This window comes from Lethenteron reissneri, chromosome 41 (assembly GCF_015708825.2).
Source record: "Lethenteron reissneri isolate LAM-NWPU_2019-01 chromosome 41, ASM1570882v1, whole genome shotgun sequence".
Taxonomy (NCBI): domain Eukaryota; kingdom Metazoa; phylum Chordata; class Hyperoartia; order Petromyzontiformes; family Petromyzontidae; genus Lethenteron; species Lethenteron reissneri.
In genome coordinates, this window is record NC_083819.1 from 12535234 (window position 1) to 12552514 (window position 17281).

General features: G+C 45.5%; 1 protein-coding gene across 2 annotated transcripts in view; it reads right to left on the minus strand.

Moving 5' to 3' along the window:
* Positions 1 to 17281, minus strand: part of INO80 (INO80 complex ATPase subunit) — a 98512-nt gene that overhangs the window by 13200 nt on the left and 68031 nt on the right. For both annotated transcript variants that reach the window (XM_061568707.1, XM_061568708.1), the window contains exon 28: positions 4701 to 4828. In XM_061568707.1, coding sequence (XP_061424691.1) covers positions 4701 to 4828 — 128 coding nt within the window. The remainder of the gene's footprint in view (positions 1 to 4700; positions 4829 to 17281) is intronic.

Consider the following 17281-nt stretch of genomic DNA (forward strand, 5'->3'; position numbering starts at 1 on the left):
GAAACTAAATGGCCTGGAACAAAAAAGTGTATATCGAGCGAACACCACATCTTCTGCTCCGGAGGAGAAGAAAACACCAAACAAACATACGGTGTCGCCTTTATAGTACACAAGAAATTAGCGAATAAAGTCAACAACTTTACCCCAGTATCAGAACGAATAGCACTACTACAATTAGCAGGCAATACAGTCAACGTGAACATTCTACAGGTTTATGCTCCAACAGCAGATAAACAAGATCATGAAATCGAATCGTTCTATGAGCAACTAACCAACAAGCTGAAGCCGCTGAAGAAGCAAGATATCACTATAATCCTCGGCGACTTCAACGCCAAGGTTGGCCACGGTCGAATGCAGAACATTGTCGGAGAACACGGACTAGGAACAAGGAATGAACGAGGCGACAGACTGGTTCAATTCTGCCAAGAAGAACGTTTCAGTATTGCTAACACGTGGTTCCAATTACCACCTCGACGACTGTACATGTGGACCTCGCCGCAAGACTCCGCCAACAACATCGTCAGGAACCAAATCGATTATATCCTAATTAACATCAGGTTTAAGTCCAGTGTGATTACAGCAAAAACCTACCCTGGAGCCGATATATCGTCAGATCATAACCCAGTAACAGCTACAATAAGACTCAAATTGCGATCAATACAATGTACAAAGACGAGACGAGCAGACCTGGAGAAACTGAAGAACAGCGCCAATAAAAGACAAGTAGAGCAACATCTCAACGATAGCATCCGCTCAATAACAACAGAAACAGCAGATGTTCAGGAGTACTGGCGCTCGTTCAAACAATGCATCACAGAAACAACAGAAGTCATGCTGGGACATCAGCCACCGAAAAAGAAACAACGATGGATGACACATTATATTCTCGATCTAATGAGCAAACGAAGAATGTACAAAAATAACGACTTGAAGAAGTACAAACAAATGCAACAGAAGATCAGAGAAGCAATCCGACAGGCAAAAGAAAAGTGGATGGAAGAACAATGCGCCGAGATTGAAGAACTAATTAAAAAACATGACAATTTTACTCTGCACAAGAAGCTCAAAGAAGCTGGTAACATCTACAGACCAGCCCCAACAGCTACCTTGTATGCGGACAACAACCAACCAATCCTAAATAAACAAGAAAAAATGGACACCTGGACAAACTATATACACAAGTCAGGCAAAGCGTGCGGGCCCGACACAATCCATGTAGAATTGCTCAAACTATTAGACAGCAACAACATACGACAACTGACTAATTGGTACAATCAAATATACAATGGCAATAAAATTCCATCCGACTGGCTACAATCCATCTTTGTGGCCATACCAAAGAAAGCAACAAGCCGGAAATGCGAGGACTACAGACTGATAAGCTTGATGAGCCACATGCTGAAAGTCTTCCTGAAGGTGATCCAACAGCGCATACGCTCCACATGCGAAAATGCATTGAAGAACACACAGTTTGGCTTCTGTAAAGGACTAGGCACAAGAGAAGCAATCTTCTGTCTACAGATACTACTACAGCGATGCTACGAACATCAGAAAGAAGTGTACATCTGCTTCATAGATTACGAGAAAACCTTTGACTCAGTCGACCACGACCGACTAGCAGCTCTATTAAAACTGGGACTAGATAAAAACGACATCAACGTCATCATTGCTCTTTATTGGAAGCAAACAGCCCAACTCCGATATGACAACGAATTGACAGACCCAACACCAATACAAAAAGGTGTACGACAGGGCTGCCCACTTTCACCCAGTCTTTTCAACATCTACTCGGAGCAGATTTTTGATCGAACACTAGCAGATAAAAACATTGGTATTAAAGTCAATGGACAATACATCAACAACATCAGGTATGCTGACGACACTGCACTGCTGGCCGATTCAGAACAAGACCTACAACAAATCTTGGACGAGGTTGCCACAGAGAGTCAAATATGGGGCTTACGAATTAATAAAAAGAAAACAAAGGTTATGAAGGTCAGCCGAACTACAAGCGAAATAACAATCAAGCTGGGCAGCGAAAAATTGGAACAAGTACACCGATTTAAATACTTTGGTGTAATCATTGACGATCAGTTGAACCATGAAGTCGAAATCAAGAGCAGAATTGAACAAGCAAGGCAAGCATTTATTAAATGGAAAACACTCCTTGCAGACCGCAACTTGAGTATATCACTGAAACTGCGCACACTGAAATGCTACATCTGGTCAATTTTGCTGTACGGAGTAGAGACGTGGACACTGACAACAACAGCAACAAAAAGGCTCGAAGCTTTCGAAATGTGGCTGTATCGAAGGATGCTGAAAATCCCATGGACAGCCAAAACCACCAATACACAAGTTCTGCAAGATATGGGCACTGACAGGCAACTGCTGAAGACCATCATTAGCAGGAAGTGTTACTACCTAGGCCACATTGCCCGAAACGACCACAAATACCAGCTATTAAAGCAAATCCTGGAAGGAAAAATCGAAGGGAAAAAACGACCAGGACGGCCAAAAACGACATGGCTCAGTAACATCAAAACATGGCTACAATTAACAACAGCACAAACTCTACACGCCGTGCTAGACCGGGACCAATATCATCGTGAAGTCGCACACGCCGTTAGGCAGCACTAAAGAAGAAGATATTAAAAACGCTTGATAGTTTCAAATAAGAATTTTAAAAACGTAAGTACTATTATTTCTGTCATATCAATCGACATAATTTTAACTCACACACATTTGCTTATTAAATATTAATTTTTAATGTCAGTATGACATTTTTATACTATTATTATGTTACGATAACATTTATAATAATATAGGGAGAAAAGTTTTTGGGTATAAAGATATCAAACAGCCATTTTTGAGCATGGAGGGATAATTCATCATGGAGTACCTACTAAATATACGTCATTCGGCAAGCGTACAATAGCCAACACATCCTCCATGATTAATTATTCCTCCATGAAATTTTTGTTCTTTGTACCCAGAAAATGGCGTCATGCTTCTTTTTGCCATTGTCCTACTATGAACCATGAGTGACTGAATTGAACCATTTAGGATCTTTCATTTAACTACGGAGTTCCCTTATGGACATGAAAAAAAAATGTAACCGCTCACAATTCAGTATATCATGTGCACGATTTAGTATTTATGCGCAAAAAAATAATAAAGTTTTTTTTATTCCATGAAGGAGCATTTTGCTTCTCCATGGGAGAATGGAGAAGCATACATTTTGTAAATTTTTTGAATGATTGTTATTAAACATTTTGATTCTGATTCTAACAGGGATTTTCATTCTGTGGAATGAATATGTGATTGTTGTTATTGTACTCTCCATTTTGCTTCGTTCTACTACAAGGTTTCAAGTATTTTTTTACGGTTATAATTACTTTTATATTGTTTAATTATAAGAGAATTTCAATATAATATTCTGAACATCTGCAGTTTTAGCTAGATGATTAATATTTTCAAGTGAATTTTATGCTAAATTTAAGCTTTCCAACACCTCATTTTAATACGTGTTTTCTCCTACAACATCAGAGTGCAGTGCCACATTAAATATGCACTACAATGATAACAGTTTAAAGTGATTTGAAGCAAGTTTTATTTTCAAAATGGAAATATAGTTTTAGGGGGGGGGGGGGGGCAGAGCTTTGTGACGTCATCTTTGAAGGGGTCTGACTTTTTGTGACACTGTGTGACGAGGAAGGGAGGGGGGGTAAAAAATCTGCCAAAATCGCGTGACGTCATTTATGGACGGCCCCTTAACAGACGTTAAGACTGACCCAAGTTCAGGGGGTGGCATGTGACTGGTTTCCTTATTTAGACCCAGGAGGGCACCATCGATATGCGATGAATATTTTGTGAAGGAGATGTGGGTTACCATACAAGGCGAGTGTCAGAAGCATTTTTGTTTAGCTAAACCACGGCAATCTGCCCTTAAACACTGGCAACACGATGACGTGGCCACGTAGACGTGGCAAAGTATTCAACATCCATTCCAGAAACTCCCCACAAACGGCCACGGCAGGAATGGAATCACTTACTGCATGTGTAAAATAAGGCCGTGGTAAAGGGTGTGTTAACCGCTGGGCTACCCAGCGTAGACAATTATGATATACAGAACAGCGTCATGTCGTGCGAGTCTGCTTTCACTGCTGCTTTTATTCCCCAGCCATCATCTGACTCGGGGCCTGTGGTCAGCAGAGCAAGGGTTGTGCTCTATCCAAAGAGTGAACGCAAACCACTCATGAGCATCATTGTGGAGAATAAAAGTATGAAAATAACTAAGTAGCCAATACGCCTCCTGCACATATTCGTCTCTCCACTATAAAAAATGTAAGTATTTTTTTTTACAAATCCCGTCAGCTACGAAGCCTTCTGAGAGTTTTTTTTCAGCACTGTTCGTTTTATACAAGTCTGGACCGGTTTAGACATTCTGCGTCTCATCATCAGTCAGGCTCGCTTAAACCAACACTGACCAATACACAACATAAACATTTGGTGGAACCATGGTGCAGTGCGGTAAGAAGGGTAGGCTTGGCTCGTTCACATGTTTGTGTTGACATCGTCCTCCTTTTCCCCACACATTTGGTTTGTACGATCGCCCCATTACAGCAGCCAGACAGCAATGAGCGAACAAACTGAAGACACTCGAGCGAGTGAGAAAGTGAGCGAGCACGCATCGCTACCTCCAGCAGGTCGATCATGCGAGTCATCTGGGAGTAGATGAGGACGCGGTGGCCCTGCATCTTGAGACGGCACAGCAGGCAATCCAGCGCGTAGAGCTTGCCGCTGTCCGTGATCAGCGTCTCTTTGTCTGCAAAGCACATGTGGACGCGCGCACGGGTCGGTGAGTAACACGAGCACAGTCTGTAGTGAGGGGCTGCCCATTTCCATAGCACGGACGCACCGACAAAAACCCACCCCACATTGGCACGGGCACCCATTAAAGCTGTAATGCTCCACACTGAAATGGCACTCGTCTTTGAGATCCTTTCAATGGATTGCATGGCTAAACTACTGCACATCAACTGCAAAAACACTGATGCAAATGCTTCATGGTTTCCAAAAAAAATCATATAAATATATTTGTATATAGCCACTAATCCACCAGCTCTCTGTACCCATGTCATATAAGTTCTTACACAAGTGTAAAACATTTCTCCTGCACCTTTGCTTTGCCTGCCATATGAATGCCCTTTGGAGCGTTTTGACTCTGGTGCAATTTAATGCCCAGATAAAGACCTCCGTACTTCCCGTCTCTTGACACTTGATTAAATTTTCTTTAAATAGCCATTGAGCACAGGCCCAAAGGCCCAAGATGTCAAGAGGTCAGCAACAAACAGCAGTTAACATGCTTCAGCTTGTGAAGAGAGGCGATGAGAGGAAATTGTGCAAGTCTAGGCTGTCCAGTTGTTCAGCATTAGCTGAATAGCACCAAGCTGGAAGTCCGAACCTCTGCTATGAACTAATCGCATGACACTTGAATTCTGATGCCCACAGCCCCGATCGGCCTTCAGGTTTGTTAGAGGTTTGTGGTTCAAATCTAGCAGGTGCACCCTGGTTACCACCCTGGTTACCACCCTGGTTACCACGGAAGGCTCGCTGTGCTTTACAGTGAACACACCGTAAAGCACAGCGCGCTGTCCGTTTAACAGTGGACAATAAAGATCCCGTGACGACATTTGAGATGAGCGGGCCTTTCATTGTGTGCCGGCGCCAAAGCCCAAATTTGAAATAAACTCACAAAGTTAGTCAACCGGGATTGCAGGTGGGAATTATATCTTCTTGCTGGCAAGCTAATGCCCACTTCTAGGCCAGTGCCCGACCAATCCTGTGTTGAACAGCTGCCACCCGGGGTCCCCTTTGAAATGTGAGATGAGACACAAGGTGCTGTTCAGAGTTGCTGAGGCATTTGATTGCCGTATAAATGTTGTTGTCATAAAAAAAAATACAAGGGTAGGGGTCAGGGCATTTGGGAGGGAAAAGGGGAGGGGGGTTCCTACGATGAAAACAAGTAGCTGTTCGTTATGTTATACAATTTATGTTGCCATAAACAAATTACAATTCCGAAAGCGATGTGGTTAGTTAATTTTTCCACGGCATTCACACAGAGCACAGCGCGTGACACTGGCACCCGGGTCTCAGCACCAGGCCTCCACAGCACCTCAACGAACCTCAGTCACGCGAGACCAATCACCTCCACTATACCCCCAGGAAGTTTCCCTGCGTCTACCGCAGGTTAGCAGCCGTGCATCCACCACCCGATGCATGCGTCTACAGATTTCATAATTAAGGTTTGTTTGCGTTAGAGTGCGTAAGTATAAATGTGTTGTTAACCCAACCGATGATGCTGGATTAAATTACCAGCAAAACGTTGTACTAAAATTGTAAATGTTGTGGACTTACTCTCCAACACACTGGTGGGCTGAAGTAGTAACTAATTGGCATGTTTTGTTTCCGTGATAAACCTTACTAACAGGCTGTGTCGGATGGTGGTGGGTTAACGACACATTTATACTTACATTACCTAACCCGAAAAAAAACCTTTATTATGAGTAATATTGGTCGTGAAAGCCTGTGTCAAACTGTCTACATATTTAATGCCGAACCAGCATCAACATCATCGTCTTCATCATCATCATTAACATGAACCACACTCCATAGGCACTGCTCGGATCAAGACCTCCCCACCACACCGCTACGATGCAACAATCCAAGTAGCCGTAGTGCACGTGCCGATCTCTGCACCGGAGCTGCGCCAACCTCATGCCAACTCATGTGGCTGGCGCTGGTGATGGAGCTTTTGTCAAATTAGCTCCAAAATTTGGGCCCAAAACGCCACTCTCATCAGGAATTTTAAAAGCAGTGTGGCTCATGAGCAGGAAACGCACGGAGCGTGGCCGAATTGCCGTGCGATTAATTGCCGAGCGGTAGAAACAATCAGGATATTGCAAGGCGCCTTGCGGGCGTTTCACTACATAAAGGTGCAAGATGAATGCGATTATCACTGTCAATCTACACAAAATATCAATACGAACATTGTAAATGGTGGTGCCCATACGATGGAAATGACCCATATGGTACTCATAGATGTTATTCTAAGGACAAAGGTTTATTATTGTAAATAGGTCTTTAAAAAAAAAAACATTACTGTAAATAAAGAAATAAAACAAGCAAAAACAAAAGGGAAGTGCATAATGACTGGCGGGTCGCGGCCGCTGGAGCGAGATTGGGGTCGCAGACGTTTTCGACACAAAACACGGGGACCGGGGAGACCTCGGCAACAAAACAGCGCGCGGCCAGCGGCACGGCTGCCCCGCGCGTGCTGTACAAACAGGAAGGGGCTATTACTGGGCTCCGGTGCCGTCAGCACTTCCACACGGCCCTTGTTATGTAAAACGCGGCAAGGAGGCCGAGCAATGTTTTCATTTGCGTGGGGCGGGACCCCGAGCGCCCCGGCCTCCATGAGCTCCACTATTGCATCTCACGCAACCCAATCAACACGAACATGGAGCACCATCAACACGGCACCGTCAAGACGGACACGCAGCACCATCAACACAGCACCACCGACACGCAGCACCATCAACACAGCACTGTCAACACGAATACGCAGCATCATCAACACAGCACTGTCAACACGAATACGCAGCACCATCAACACAGCACCACTGACACGCAACACCATCAACACAGCACCACCGACACGCAGCACCATCAACACAGCACTGTCAAAACGAATACGCAGCACCATCAACACGGCAATGCCAACATGGCACTGTCAACACGAATACGCAGCACCATCAACACGGCAATGCCAACATGGCACTGTCAACACGAATACGCAGCACCATCAACACGGCAATGCCAACACGGCACCGTCAACACGGACACGCAGCACCATCAACGAAGAAGCGCAGCAACATCACCACGAACACCCAGCACCATCAACACGAACACACAGCATTGCCAAAGAAGCATTTTTAATATGTCTAGGCAGTGTAATGTGGTTTTAATCAGAAGTTATTATTTAGTTCATTTTGTATTTGTGCCATTCTTACAGAACAAGGTTATCACAAAAGGCCCAAGAGAGAGCCACACGTATCAACAGTTGAGGGGCTTCTTGGCAGTGCTGTATATGTGAAGAGCTGATTATAATGCGCGATGGCTTAGTGGATTGAGTGCTTGTTGCTCAGCTAGTCTGGATGGGGTTCCATCGATTGCCGTTTAATACACTCTGCAGGGACATTGCCTAGTGTACGGTTTACTGTTGAGAAAACGTAATATGTATCTTGAACTTCTTTTGCACCGTACGTAGCCAACCGTGCTAATCAGAGATGCGGGGAAGGACAACAAACTAACCCACAAAAAGCAGTTCAAAAGAAATGAGTTTTCAAACTAATGGAATAAGGGCAACACCAATTCTTCTCGTGAAATATCTTTACGAAACAAAACGGCTCTTTTGCATGTTGTTACCGGCCGTGATTAGCTCCTGAATGACAGCGTGGCCATTATCAGGCCCACAAGCTGGCATTGCTTTCTTCCTGTTTTCTGGCCGAGTCCCATGTTCTTGGTGAAGCAGCTCAGGAAAACGGCATTATTCACACACTTCCCCTTGCCGGAGGTTACCATGGAGGCCCGAGGCAGGGTGGGGGTGGTAGGGAAGCAAGCACACACACAATAACGCGTCGCCCCCGTTAATACGTACACAACGCAGAGGACGCGGCACGCGACACACACAGGCAAACAGGGAGCAGGCACGCGGCAAACGCGCAGTGCCCAACGTTCAATGGAGCACGCAGCACCGAGTGCACAAAGCAGGACATGATACAAAGCTGTACCAACATAACACGGCACGTTAATACGGCATGCAGCATTGAACGGGGCAGTAGAAGGCATACAGCACCACTCGAGGTTGTAATTCCCAAGAACATTTGACTATGCTCTTATTGTTATTCACGTTTCAAACGTTTGCAATGACCAATTAGGTGCCAGGGTTCAGTCTGAGTCCAAAGTTATACAACGGTTCTCGAGTGCACTGCGGACTGTGTAGCGGTCTCATCAGCGATGACCGATTGCGCTAAGCACCCCGTGCACGGCAACTTCGGCCTGGCATTTGATTTACAGTATTCAGCAATGAGGAACCGAGCCGTATTTGTGCAGAGAGGGGGCAGAAAACCACTTCCATACAGCCGTAGAGGCGGTGTCTCGTGACTGTGGTACGAGAGGCACGCAAGCGCCACACGCTATTCTATGGCGTCTAGTTCCGGGGATTTGTCCTCGAAACGTGACACTTGACCGTCAACAAGACGTTAAGCAATAAATAGCTATTTCACCCAGAAGCAGTGATGCATCCGTGCGGCCCGACTTGCTGCACGAGACGGACTGAAAACAGTGCACAGATTCAGCACTCGTCTCCAACGGTGACCTGCGCCAGTCATTGAAATTCCAAATTACCATGGCAGTTCCAGCCATTTTTGACTTTCCAAAAAGCATTAATACAATTTTCGGCCCAAGAGAGACCATATGCAGAATTGACCGGCAACTTGGTGAGTCAAGATTCTTATTATGAATTATCAAAACAGTACTGTGGGAAAACACGCAAAGTATATTAAATAAATCAAACTTGAAACGATGAAATTGAAACATGCAGGCATTAACAAAAGAGGTCGCACACAGGAAAGCAGGTGGCTCAGGTGCTGTCATGACCGGGATCACAGGCTAAGTTGCAACGTTGGCGCGCGTGTTACGCACCACGTGACGCTTCACCCAAACAGTCCCTCTCCCTGGGGGTGACCAACGAGGGCCTTTACACGTTCACAGAGGAAGTCTCATTCTCGGCACTAATTTATAGATTCCGGACAGTGCTAGCTCTCCCACTTGACAACGGCAAGAGCGGCGGTCATAAACAGCGATTGCGATGCACTCATGGCCACGACAAACCTGGCTCAGAGGGAGGGCGCAGAGCGGCCGAGCCACGAGGGCCGGTGCCACCACAAAACTCCGTCAACACCACCTGCAGAAACTCCCCCTTCTGCTTTGCAAAATTCTGACGACTCGGTTGGAAAGCCCTAAGGCTTACGGCAGCACAGTTACATTCAGATAACGGTGCTAAATCGATCACCATTCTATGTAAATAATATATACTGTATATACATTTTAACACGGTTCCTAAGCACACTCAAATTCCCAAAGAAAAAAACAGTACAAAGATGTAATAGGTAAGAGTTAACACATATCTTGAATTGACAAAGGGGAAAAGAAACGATGAGGAGAGGGAATTCCAAAGTGCCGCAGTGAAAGTAAAGAAGCAGAAATATACGTGAGGTGACCTGTCGTGTGGTGAGTGGGTGAGTGTGTTGTGACTGCAGTGTGATGAGGGGGAGAGTGAGTGGGTGAGTGTGTTGTTGTGTTGTGATCTACATTGTGGTGGTGGTTGAACTCGGTCGGAAGAATTAACATATGCAGTTCACGGGAACCGTAACGCGGTAGTCGCCATAGAAGAGTGATACGCAGGTGACGAACCACCGGGTGAGCGAGTGATATACTGCGCTTTACTGTGAATATAACATTACACAGAAAAATGTTCTACTTGTCACTAACAGACACCTAAGTGGGCACCAACCCCAATGAATAAAAAACGACTAGAGGCACAGAACTGCAGGATTCCCACCATACAGGATTGCCACCACTCAGCACCACCAACGCAGCATCAACTAGCGCTCGACATGGCAAGACAAAAATCTGACTTTAGATCAAGATTCACCCGGTTCGATATGGCGACGGTGATCTTTGTGAGTTCGATATCTTTTGATTAATCATTCTTAAATGATCCAAGTTCATTATTTCTTTCGCAAGGGAGACACCAGTGACTCGAGATGTTCAAGCAGCAGTTCGGTAACGTTGCACTTTAAGCCCGCGTCTCATATCGTCGCCCGTAGGCATGCTTTGCGACACCAACACAAGATGCCCCTTGGTTTTGTGAATGACATCACAGAGCTTTGATAATGCCTTTTGCTTTTCCCTGTTTAAACAAAATAAAACTTTCATTCAATGGAATAAATATCCTTCAAACAATGCCAACACATAACACCACCCCACCCCCACAACTTCCTTTACATGAAAAAGTTTTACACGTGAAGCGTGGCGTTAAAACGCATTTTTTCCCCCAGTCCTAATCACAATTACTTTCCACGTGCCCTTCGGGGGGAAAGGATCGATTGGATTTATAATAACAATGCAACTGACGACACAATTCAATTGCGGGTGACGTAAATTTAACCTGGCCAGTGCCTAATCTGTAGTCGGCTTGAGCAGGCGAGATATGAACGCGACGGTTCCACGTTGCGCACGGCGCGAATGCAAACGCAACCATCTCTTGGGAAGATTCGGATGTGGGCCCTGCCACCGTCCAACGCAGAAGCCACACATGCCACACCATTTCGGCGCAGGCATGGAAGCATCCAGGAGCTGTGGTAGCACGATACCGCGACGACTGACAGCGAGCACGCGCGGTGCCAACACCAGCAGGAACCGCACCCATCACCTGATCGCCACCAGCAACACTCCAAATGTCAAGGCCCGTACAGGAAGGAAGCGTTCAACGCTTCCCGTCAAGGCGTGAGGGGTGGCCGCCGTGTATTCCCCAGCACGTTGACACCGTGACGCTTGCATCACGAGCGGCCCCCGCTGCTGAGGCTTTCCAGACAGGCACGGACTTGCATCGGCGCGGATGACAGAGACACGGACTTTGCCTCAATACGAGGGGGCACGCGCGCACAATCACAACTTCTGCGTCTTACGCAATCCGTTTCAAATGGCTCGAACTTTCTTGATGACAACCGCAACGAGAAGAGTCAAACACATTAAGGAGCTACTCTGGTGGTGGTGCCCGGGCACGTGTAAAATCGTCACCCTAGTCATATGCAGTTGCTTATCCGTTTGATTTTTAGTAAAAGTGAAATCTAAAATTAATTAATTGGTGAGTATTAAACAAATCCTCGAACATACTTCTCTGGCATCCGTCACAAACGGTACTCGTCCTAAATAGTCAATCATTTCCACCATAGGAATATACAATTTACACCACTGGCTCAGGAACTGAAACCCCACCATGCATTATTTAATTTATTTTCCAATCATTTTAAATAGCAAAATTGTATTCCAATAATTTTTTTCTCTCGATTATATTAAGATTATCGATAGAGCATTCAGTTTAAAAGGACTATCGAGATAACTAGGAGAAAATAATACAATAATTATTTTACATGGAAAGTAGACACCTTTTACTACAATAATGGAAAGTAGACACCTTTTACTACAATAATGGAAAATAGACACATTTTACTACAATAATTTCAAAGGTGGAAGAAATTTTGCTCGCTCCAAGTGTTCTTGGAGGAGACGCAAGGCACTTGTTGTATCGTGGCAAGCTGCTACACCGAGCCACGGGCAGAGGGCACCGTGACTGGCGCAAATATGACGAGAGAGGAGCGGCAGCGAGAGGAGAAAACAAAACCAGCTGAACAAGAGCCAGAGACACCAAACCAAACAAACGCACAGACAGGGAGTCGGGGTGGGGGGGCTCTCTGGAAGAGCTGGCGATAGACAGACAGGGGGGTGCTGGGCTGGGTCCTGCTCCACCAATTTTCTTTGTGAGCCCCCTCGTCCCCCCAAGTTCCCTCTCCTTTGCGGTATATCACCGTCACGGTGGGGCCCCACACACAACAACCCGATGGCCCCAAATCCGAGAGGAGCTGGAGCCGGGCTTGCTCCCCAGTAGAATGCGTCACATCAGTCGTGACGAGAGAGCTGCTCCGAGCAAGTGGAGTGAGCCACTTAGTGGCACCGCCGGTGCAAACCGCGCTGCTCCTAATGCAATGCTGCCGAACGATGGCACAAGCCTCGCTTTCCATTTGAGAACAGAGGAGGAAATGAGCAGCGAAGGAGCTCTGAGAGCGTAGCTAAGTGCGTGCTTCACAGGCACTGCGAGTATGAACACTTGATACGCCATTGGTCTGTCGTGCCAACGGACGATACGCTCGACTTAAGTGGATGGAGCCTTGCGACTAGAGTCATTGCAATTGTCACTGCAATTAAATATCAGTTTGAGGATGAAGAATGTAAAACGAATCACTTGAGCATTTTCAGTCATTGATTCTTCTATCCATGTTGAGGATCCAGGCTACCAGATTGACTATATTCTTACAGCTTTGTGCAGTAATCTTCGACAAATCTCTCTCAGTGTAATATGTTTTCCTGGTTAACAAACTATATAAATTAGCATTTTACAATCAAGCTTTTATTTAGTGTATTAACCTAAGCAACAAATCAGAAGCAACAGCAAAAAAAAAGTTTTGTTTTGTGACATGAGATTAATCAATGGTGGGAAAAAGGTTAACCTACCAATGTATACTCTTGTATTTATACGGCACTTGTTTTTGTATACTGGCAATATTTTGACACAAATAATTAATCAATCAAGTCAGTAGAGGACTACCTGTATATGGGGCGAAAATTCTTCTGGACTAAGATTAACCACAGCGTTACTAGCAGGCACACGTTTTCTTCTTTTGTTTATGTATGTATGTATGTTGAACTTCTTTCGTAACATACGTAGCCAACCGCGCTAATGAGAGGTGCGAGGGAAGGACAACAAACTAAACACAAAAAGCAGTTCTAAAAAAATGAGTTTTCAATCTAGATTTAAAAATGCATAGCAGCTATGAAAGAGATTCAGTTGCGAGTGATTTAGCCGTTCGGTCGCAACAGTTGCTCTTCTGACTGGGAGGTCGAAGGTCAACATTCGGTCACCGCATTGATGATATTCGTTGTCGTGGTTTCCCACTGATGGGACTCGAATGGGACTTGGATGCGGCCGAGCACAGCAACGTGCCGGAACACCCTTGGCACCTCACCGCACTGGCAGCTGTGGTCAGCCAGGTGACGAGCGCTCGGTCCAGTTCCCATCGCTACCGAGATTTAGCGGAGCTCACCATGCACTGTAGCAAAGTGGACATTTAAGACTCAGTATGCAACTCGAAAATTGGAACAAATTACCTGCAAACTTCGAAAATTATTCTTGTGGAATTAACCACAATCCTGGCACTGTTATCCAATTTTCCTGTTGTGAAAAAAAAGCGCTGAAAGGAAAGGGAAGTATTTAGAGCATTTTAACGGCGGTGGCGAGACTGGGTTGCTGTGCGTATACAAGCCGCCAAAAGTTGAGATTCAACGGCATCATGGGATTGAACCCATGACGATGTACTTTCCACAGTTTTTTTCCACCATCATATTTGACCAAATTTACCTGACCAAAATAACACATTGATAGACTTCGATCACAATTATCATTGCAAGTCACCAGAAAAACATAGGCGAGTGAGGGAAGGCTTTAATTCCAAAAAAATTTTGCAGGGTTCCCAGTGCACGAGGGTGAGGAGGAGTGGCTGGGAGCGCAGCGGGCACGGGCCCAGGGAGAGGGGCCCAGGAAGCGCTCGCTCGGGGTGCGCGGCGGCGAGCGATGATAGCGGCAACCAATTCTCATCGTTGACACAATGGGAGCGGTACCGTGGTTTCCCCTGCGGCCCGTCCTTGACCCACGCGTGCGGCAGCTCATCCTGCGTTTGGTAAACACACCGGGGCCGCGCAGGCTTCCTGCTCAACATCCTTTCTCACACCGTGCAGCCATAAACAGCACGTACTGAGGCCGTGCTGCTGCACCGCACAGCACAACACGGTACACCAAGCAACACATCCTTTCTCACACCGCGCACACAAACAGCATGTACTGAGGCCGAATGCTGCACTGCAGAGCACAGTACTCTAAACAACTCATCCTGTCTCACTATTAAAGATGCCATAGCTAGAAGAGTTCACTCGTTTCTTAAATTGGGAAAGGTGTTTTTTTTAATACATATAAGCGTTTGGGAAGAGACAATGGCAGGGCATTCCAAAGTCGAGCAGTGAGATGGAAAAAGCAGAAGAAGTGGTGTCGTGACCTGTAGTGTGGTGGTTGAATGCAGTGTGGAGGTGGAGGTAGACAGAGTCCTCAATCAACATGGGTGGAGGAGTCAATGAGTGAAGTTCACGGCAACAATAACTATGGCAGCTGCGACAGAAGAGTAACAAGAGGTAACTGACCACCACGGAGCAAGTGATGGAGTGAATGCTGGATCAATCAACCGGGCTGCATTACACTGCATTTAGACAAGTTTGTGTACCTTTTAACCCTTTCCCATTGCGATGACGTACGTGTACGTCATCAGTTTGTCAATAAAAGGCCATTTGGGAGGGTGTGTGGCACAGTTTGGCACCAGCTATCGTAGAGTGCCGTCATGTCGCTACGGTTCTCTTCGCCGAGTACAATGTATTTAAAAACAGCGGCGCTACGCCTCTCGAAATAAAAATGAACTCCAACCGCTTGCACTTTCCCAGATTCAGTGGTGAACGGGACCCACCCTGCAACTTCCAGATGTCTCGGAATGCGAGGGAGTTAATACCTTCCCCAAATGGCTAAACATTTCACAAAGTGCATTTGTGTTCGTCGTCTACCGAACATGTAATACAAAACAAATTAAATTTGACCTGACGGGTGACACAAAGCCACCCAACGAGGCGTATAACTAAAGGATAAGCAAACATAGAAAAAAGTCAAGGAACACAGTGACAGAATGAGCCTTCACACGGAGGTGACGATACGTAGGTAAGCGTGTCACGTTCGCTCATCAAGGCCGTACGCTGCCTGCAATGCCACTGCCACCACGCAGGGACACAATCTGGACACGCAAACTGAATTATTTTTTTATTTAATTCACATTTTACTTCAACTATTTTCCTTCCTGCTTCGTTTTTTTAAGTTTAATAATTCGTCACTTGTCAATGTGGCATTAGTTTGCTCTAGTTCCTCAAGGTTACAAGTGTTTTGTCCAAAACGTTCAAAATTGTATAGAACAAATTGCCTTTAAACATGATTCATTGTTAAAACATCACACTTCGGCATCTCCCAAAGCATCACAATGCGCATTATCTGCTGCCTAATTTTCTAAACATTTTACTTCCAGTCACAGAATTTCGCTTTTATTTTCACTCACACAAACTGCAACTACAAAAATGGCAATCTTATGCGTGTGTGTGTGTGCAGCACTATATAAATACACTGCTGGATGAAGGCCTCCCTACAACCTTTCGGTCATGGGGGTGTTTAACCATACTTCCCCAAGGTGAGGTCAGTTCGGGTTGGTTCACATATCACTTGCCACCAGTGTTTAACCAGGGCTGGGAATCGAACTCGGGTCGCCGGGTTCATAGCGCACGGCGCTAAACACTGCTCCACCCCCACCCAGCCAGATGGACAAGTGCTCAATTCATATCTAGGTAAAAGACCATTGTCAATTCCGCTCTTCGTGGGAAATCTGGAGGAAATACAATTAAAAAAATATACGGCGCACGGGAAGAGGGGACAATGTTGGCGTTGATGATCAACTCGGAGGTGTCGGGCTCCTGCATAGTGGCGCAGCTGCTTCCCGTGTCCTGACCGAGCTACGCGGGGCGGCACTTCAGAGAACGAACGCCCTCGCTGGCAAGAAGCACACTTCATCATCGCCGCTAACCATTTCACTTTCAGATTTTTCACTTTCGTTATTTTTTAAATTAAAATTCAGAATAACACGTAGGCTTCAAATGTTTACCTCAAATCAGGTGTGTCGGTTAGCAGAAGTGACATTGAGCAATGCAGACAGGTTGCCCACAAACAGTTAAGGTGAACGACGTGAACGTCTCTGCACTTCCACGAGCTTACTCGTAAACGCACCTCCGATAATTAGCACGGTTGCCTACGTAAGGTGCAAAAGAAGTTCAACAAACACATATATACAAAAACAAAGATCCCCATATAGCCTTAATAGACTGTATGGGCAAGTGCTGTTAGCGAGCACCACACATATATATATACAAACAAAACGAAATGCGCCACCAAGTGCCACAACAGGAGTCGGATACCATCGACTTCTCTCGAGCGTCATAAAAGCAGCAGTCTCGGACAACTGGTTTGAAATGCATCGGTGTTTAAATAACAATACACAATAACGTGCATTTAGTCAGTTCTCAAGATATCTTATTCCAAAGTTTTCCAAGGAGGTCCTGATAATACAAATTTATCCCACATTAAAGTTGACATAATAGCAGCAGACACAGCCAATCAATATCACTAACCAGTGATTAGGGTATTTTTTACAGGCAAAATAAGAATATTGCCAAGCAACTGGGT